At 31.1% G+C, this 7,435-nt stretch overlaps 1 protein-coding gene across 1 annotated transcript; it reads right to left on the bottom strand.

Moving 5' to 3' along the window:
* Positions 1-781: 781 nt before the first annotated feature.
* Positions 782-2,278, bottom strand: LOC106754186 (transcription factor MYB14). The gene is made up of 3 exons (XM_014636187.2): positions 2,063-2,278; positions 1,853-1,982; positions 782-1,761 (listed from the first exon to the last, which is right to left on the bottom strand). Exons 1-3 carry the CDS (start codon positions 2,190-2,192, stop codon positions 1,134-1,136), a joined length of 888 nt encoding a protein of 295 aa, XP_014491673.1. The 5' UTR covers positions 2,193-2,278; the 3' UTR covers positions 782-1,133.
* Positions 2,279-7,435: the final 5,157 nt, after the last annotated feature.

Here is a 7,435-nt window from a genome sequence, read left to right as displayed (position 1 = left end):
TTTTTTTTAAAAAGAGACTATAGGCCGCGGTTCTTGCACTAACCGCGGCCTATAGTGGACACTTTTTGCCGCGGTTGAACCGCGGCATATAGTGGACTATTTTTTTTTTTTTTTAAAAAAGAACTTAGGCAACGGTTCTTTGGACAACCACGACATATTGCGGCACTTATATACCGCGGTTGTAACCGCGGCCTAAAGTCTTTGACTTACTACCGCGGCTGAATATGTCGCGGTTCCTAAACCGCGACCTGTAGTGAAAAATAACCGCGGTAAAAACCCCTTGCTGCACTAGTGTGAACTAGCCTTTTACCGAGGCCAAGCTTGTTAAGGTTTTCTATTGTCTAACTTATTGAAATTGTTTATGTAAAATAATTAATATAATAAAAAACATTGAATTGATTAAAATAAAGATAATATTAATTTTACAGTGCTATTAACTTAACATAAGATTTGAGGTGAAATTTTAATAATATTATTGAAATGAAATACAAATAACCATTTATTGAAAATTGCGAACATAAAATATTCCTCAAGCAGATTGATTTTGACTTTAGAGTCAAATTTTACGTCATATTTAATACATAGTATGCAACGAGGTTTTGAACCTCTAATCGAGGAAAGTATTATCTCGTGTTTACGGCTTTCCAATGGTAACAACAAAAATGCAAGACCTAGGTCATACCCCTTCTTTCTTCATTTTTCTTTTTGTTCTTCTTTCTTCATTTTCTTTGCAAACTTCTCTCTCTTTTTTTTTTTTTTTTTTCTGGTCAATTTTCCCTTTTTACTTTGTTTCTTCTTACTTGAAAGATGTTTCACACACTTTTCACGCACAAATCCAATCACTAATTAGAAGACTACTAATTATTAATTAACTTCGTGTCATGAAATTTATAAGTATTTAATGAAAATATTACAGCACTAATTATTTGAAGGACCTAATTCAAATATTTGGAAATGACCAAAATATTTTGGTTATTTATTTGTCGTAAAAAGGAAGAAAAATATATAAAGTTGTAACCGGGATCACCAATTTTGCACGACCGATATTTTTCTGGGTTGTATGCAACGAAAAAAAGAGTTGTCTTACACTGAATTATTTACGTTTATTTCAAAAATAGAAGCTAATTATTTATTCATTGAAATAAGTTGACGTCTAAATCATCATGAGAATTATTTTTCAGACACCAGAGATCTTCCACATCATACGCAGAAGAAAAGTACGATTCGGATTCGTTCACCAAAGGAACAAGTAATTCGTTCGGAATAAGAGACATATCTGCCACGAATGCTTCTGTCCAAGAATGTTCAGTTATTGGTTCTATTGCTTCTAGAAAGCCAAAGTCGTCATTTTCCACAACGGAATTTTCATTATAGTACGAAAGAGGAGACTCTGGGCGAACACATTCCATGGTTTTCTGAGCGTCTGAACCATTGGCTTGTGTTGTGACTTGAGAAATGTGAAATGATTCTGTCGAAATATTGTGGTTCATGTCCTCTAAGTATGCATCTAGAAAATCGAACCCATCTTCCACAAACAAATTTTGGTGAGTGGTATAATCCGAGGACGAGAATTCGCTTGAGGATAATTCCGTGGACAAAGGGTCAGGATCAGAGATTTTATAACTGTTTGATTTTGAGGCTTTCACATTTGTTTCAGTTTGAACTGTCTTCTTTCCAAAACGCTTTTTGAGAGTGGTGTGCCAGTGGTTCTTTATTTCGTTATCTGTTCTTCCGGGTAAATGAGTGGCAATGACAGACCATCTGCAACGGAGAAAAGAAACACAAAAATTAAGTAATTAAAATGGAATTTCCAAGGATTTTTATTTTTATTTTTTTTTTAAATTGAACGTACTTGTTACCAAGGTTTTCGTGCAGTTTGATTATAGTTTCTTCTTCTATGTCAGTGAAGTTTCCTCTTTTTATGTTGGGCCTGAGATAATTGAGCCACCTAAGTCTGCAGCTCTTTCCACACCTTTCCAGACCTAATGAAATTGCAGAACTCTGAACTTATTTCAACCTTTTCATTTCATGGAAGAAGTATATGAGTTATAAGATGAATTACCTGCAAATCTTGGGAGTTGGCGCCAATTCCAAGAGCCATATCGAGTGACATAAGCTACAAGCTTTCTATCTTCCTCTGGGGTCCAGGTGCCTTTCTTAAGTCCTCTGTTGTCCCAGGAAGGGGTCCTCATCTCTGTAATGCTGTGTTCGCAATGTAGTTTCAGTCACAAATTACACTCAGATAATCATTCTTTTTTGACGATGTTCTTTCTTCTGTAATCAGACCCCAAATCATTGAAACCTTTGCTTGTTTATATTGGCATTTGCATGCGTTACAGTAGTACCATGTGTTTCATGCTTCATCAATATAATTCCAAAACTAAGAATACTATTATTTTCACATTTTTTTTATACATATTTTATATTTATTATTTATATAAATATAAAAACTAACCTTTTTTTATTACCAAATTATCACATACTTGTTAGATTATGATAAGAAAAACTGACCATAATTAATAAATAACAATTTCTTTTAGTGGAGTAATAAGTAGAATTGATCATTAAAAGTCACTTAGATTAATTAATTACTACATGATGTTTTCAGTCAAAAACCATCTTAGTTTTGATTTTTTTTTTCGGATGAAATAAAAAATAAACAAAAATAATGTTTGTGTTTATAAATAAAGATTATGACTTTTTTATATAATATCAAAAGTTATTTTTCTTTAAAATTTTAATATTTTAATTTAATTTTTTTATCAAATTAAAATGTTATTTATAATTTCTAGAGTAAATAATTTATGATATATATACTCTTAATCATATTTTAATTAATTAAATTATTTTAATAAATTAATTAATAAAATATAATAATTTTAATATGATTTGTTATATAAATATTAAAGCTATTAAGATGGTTTACAATTCTGCAGATCAACTCGATTCACCACAGGTTCAAACTGAGTTAGGTTGAAAAACAATCCATTTTTTTATGTGGACTAATTTTTAATCCAGTTTTTAAATTCGGCTCATCTGAATTGAACCCGTAAGAGTCAAATTGGCCTACCAACCCACATAATTTTATTTTTATTAATTTATTATCTTATAAAATCCTAAAAAATATCATCGGGCTCATTATATGTGGGTTATATTATACTTTTATTTTTTATTATTTTGAATTGTTTTGAGTTTAACATCATTTTGATAATAAAATTTATATAGATTTGAATTATGAAAAAATTGTAATTTTTTTATTTTAAAAAAATTATAATTAAGTAATCCAGTGAACCAACCGTTTAACCCACCAACCCGTAATGGATCGAACTAGATTCAAATTCTTTTGATTCACTAATAAATAAGTTCGGTTGACTCACTAATTAATATATATATATATATATATATATATATATATATATATATATATATATATATATATATATATATATATATATATATATATATATATAAAATTCAAAATTACTATCATTACTTCACTAGTATTCGGTGCCAATAACAGCATGTATATCTTAAGAACCGAACTTTGTGTCAAGACGATAAAGTTGTAATCGACTGAGCTTTGGTTATGTTCCTGGTATTCAAATTAATCATGATTATTTAGATTGATTACTTTATTGCATTTGTTAATAAAAGACTTAATATTGAAATTCGTATATTAAAAATTAACATATTTCATTTTTAATATAATAAAAAATAATCTTAATATAATCTTTTTTCAGAATAAAATTATTGTATTTAAGATCAGTCAATTTTAGAGTCTGAAATTTCCAGACATTAAACAAAAATATATATTTAAATTACTTTTAACTTCAATTCTTAAATAATGTAAGATATGAAACTATTAAATCTTTCATATTGAAATAATAAAAAATATATTTAATGTTTAAAATTAATATATAAAAATATTGTAACATTAATATACAAATTATTTTGAAGAAAGTTAGTGAAAATTTTGAGTTTACAAAATAAAAAACTAAAAATAGAAAATTACATTTAAAATTAATTACATACTAATATTAATTCTTACAAAAAAAAAACACATATACCAATTACTAAATAACTAAAAGCACCCAATCATCTCAACCATAAAATTTTTTTGTACATGATAAAGTTTATCTAATTCAATTCAATCTTTACCTGTGACAAATAGTAATAGCGGACCAGTTTACTGTTTTAATGTAATATGTAATATTTAACTTAACTTTTTTTATTTATGCAAAGATTTTTAATTTTTCTTCTTGATATAGAGTTTATCTGAGTGGTTATACATGAAAAAGAAAAGAAGTTACTATTCCTTACTAGTGTAAGGATGAACGATAATATTATTATAGGTTCAAACTGATATATTAAAGAGTTATTTAATAATAATGTTTATAGTCTCAACCTGACAAATCACGTCGCAAAAGTATTTGAACTCAGTAATAATAAAAAGAACTTTAATATAAAAAAACAACACTAGAAAGTTTCAAATTTCATAAAATAAATTTGTAAATAACTTTACTTTACTAGAAAACACAAAGTTAACTTTGTTTTTAGAGAACATGGTCACTAGTGAAAAAACGCTGTTTAACGTCGGTTGTTTTGGGTTTTTAACTTCAGATCTCAAATCGATGTCTAAAGTAGGTGACGTTAATGGGACGTCAGATCTTATTGGTCAGACATCTATATAGACATCGGACTATATAGGTCAGAAGTCTATATAGACGTCAGACTCTATAGGTCAGACGTCTAAAATATTGTCGTATTTGATAGGATCTTTCTCTGCTTGAGGCCTCTCGAGTTGCTCCTGGCTCATGGTGATTCGAGTTTACAACTTTATATTTTTGTTTAAGAGAATGTATTGTACTTTTTTTTTGTATTGGATGGTTATAATAATGTAGTGGAGGGGATTGGAGGAGTGCAAAACGTAAGAAATCGCCGCCCAAGAATGCTGCCCAAGGATACGAGCAAAACTGCACAAAAACTCAACGAAAACACATTTTAATCGATTCAAATGAAAGATAATTCATCAAAGAGTAATGTAATCGGAGTAAAATTAATTTCAAACGGTGCAAAAGTGAGAAAATGAACCTGAAAAACATAGCTCGTGGAGAGAAAACGCAAGGAAGATGATGAACAATGAGTGCACGTAACTGCTGCCTCGCGTTCACAGTGTTTTAATGCAAACATTTAGAAGTCAGTTTCCCATAACAAACGTCTACAGAAGTCGGTTCTCCTTACAACAAACGTCTAAAGTGTTTTAGAAGTCGGAGTGGTGGGATCAGACGTCTAAATGGAGTCAAAAACTGACTTCTTAAATTTCTGGGCTGAGTATTTAGAAGTCGGTTCTCGCCATAACAGACGTCTACATACGTCGGTTCCCCTAAAAATAGACGTCTAAAGTGTTTTAGAAGTCGGAGTAGAGGGATCAGACGTCTAAATGGAGTCAAAAAGTGACTTTTTAAATTTTCAGATTAAGTATTTAGAAGTCGGTTTCCGCTATAACAGACGTCTATAGATGTCGGTTCCCCCCACAACAGACGTCTAAAGTCAAAAAGTGACTTAGATTTTTGGGATGAGGATTTAGAAGTCGGCTCCCCCACAACAGACGTCTAAATGGCTTTAGAAGTCGGACCCTCTCATAGCCGACATCTAAATAGTTGTTTTATTTATGAAAAATGCCACCGGTCATTTTTTACGTCTGATATTTTAGAATCAGACATCTAAAGGGTGACGTTAAAAGCTTTTTTCACTAGTGGGTGTACTTTTATTAAGGTGGATCTCCAAAAAGAAATATTTTAAACATGTAATTTTTTTTATAAATATATAATTTTTTTAAAAAATATACTAAATATATATAATATATTAAAATTAAAAAAATATTTTTATCTATATATAAATTTATAAATATATAAAATTTTTTTTGAAAACCAATACCTCCACATTCACACATACCCAACTGATTGTAACTATCTCAATCGCAAAGATGGTTATTGCAATTAATCACCATGTTTTTTAAATTTGTTGATTTCGTAAGAGATTCTTTTTTAAAAGTCTTCTAGAAAATCAAAGAAAGAAATTTAGAAAAAAAGTACATACTTTAAAATAACATAATATTAAATTTGTTTCTATTTACTAATGATATTTTATAACTGTAATTTAGATTGTAATTTTCCTCTAAAAGAATTTAGACTTAAAGGAGCATATATAAAACATACTTAATACAATCAAAATATATATTTGTGATTGCAAGAAATTAGCAATTGGACAGAGAAGGTGTAAGCAAACTTAATGTTTTTTAGTATTTTATAATTTTATGATAAAACACTTGTGCAAGAAGAAAATAGTAGAATAAAAAGAATTATAAGAAATAGTAAAAATAATTAAAGTGACTTAATTATAAGTATGGCCATCTAAAAGACATTAAAAGTTAATGTTGTGTTCGCTTGAACAGATTGTACTGTTCAAGTGAAATTGCGAGCGAAGATTCAATTTCAAATCTTGTTCGCTTCTGCCAATTAGAGAGGATGAAATTGCGCTGATTTGAGCGGATTTTCGGTACAATGCACTGTTTCGACCATCTCTCCAAAATGCAAAGATTTGCGATGATTTATATGTAAAAGACGTATATACCCTTGTAGAGAGGAGATGACGAAGAAGAAGGTTGATGTTGAGGAAGAAGAAGAAGACCAAACTTGATGCAGAAATGGCCGAATGGTGTGAAGGGTATTCGGATACACTGTAAACGTATCCAGATCCAGGTTTTGAAGATTTTGGCAAGGGAGGTTATCCGGATACAACTTCCCATATCCGGATCCAGGGCTTTCAATGTTTTGCTGGGGGAGGTTATTCGGATACAAGTTCGTGTATCCGGTTCCAGGTTTGGTTTTTGGATTGCAGAGAGGGGTTCCGGTTGCAGTCACTGGTTGGCCATGCTTTCGTTCACTGCTCCGTCGCAACAGCGTGGTGAGGACAAGTCTGTTATCATCTTCAAATCCATGCAGCCTCCATTCGATGTTGTTGTTGTGAACATGGCATTTGGTGCGCTTTGTGGGCTTGTAGATCGTTCAGGACATGAGGAGGTGCATGGAGGAGCAGTCGTTGCAGGAGGTCCACATGACGATATCCATGGACCACACTGAGGAAGAAGAAGAATGACCACAGTGGACGCAACCAGCAGGAGGAGTTGTTGCAGCACCCTAACCCTTTTTTGTGTGTGTTGCAGGTGAAGGAGTTGTACGTTTTGGAGGTGAAGCTTTGTCCAGTTGGTGGCGTTCATCTGGTGAAGGTGCTGTGAAGGAGTTTGGCACAGCATCGTCGAGCTAGGTAAGAAACTTAACTCCTATTGCACAATTTCAAATAAGGTTACTGCAGCAAGGACGAGAAAGAGAACACCTCCGATGTAGGAAATAACCTTCAAAATGATTGAAACATT

This window comes from Vigna radiata, unplaced genomic scaffold, assembly GCF_000741045.1.
Source record: "Vigna radiata var. radiata cultivar VC1973A unplaced genomic scaffold, Vradiata_ver6 scaffold_86, whole genome shotgun sequence".
NCBI classification, from domain to species: Eukaryota; Viridiplantae; Streptophyta; class Magnoliopsida; order Fabales; family Fabaceae; genus Vigna; species Vigna radiata.
Note: the sequence above shows the minus strand (reverse complement) of the source record. Positions and strands in the feature narration are given on the sequence as shown.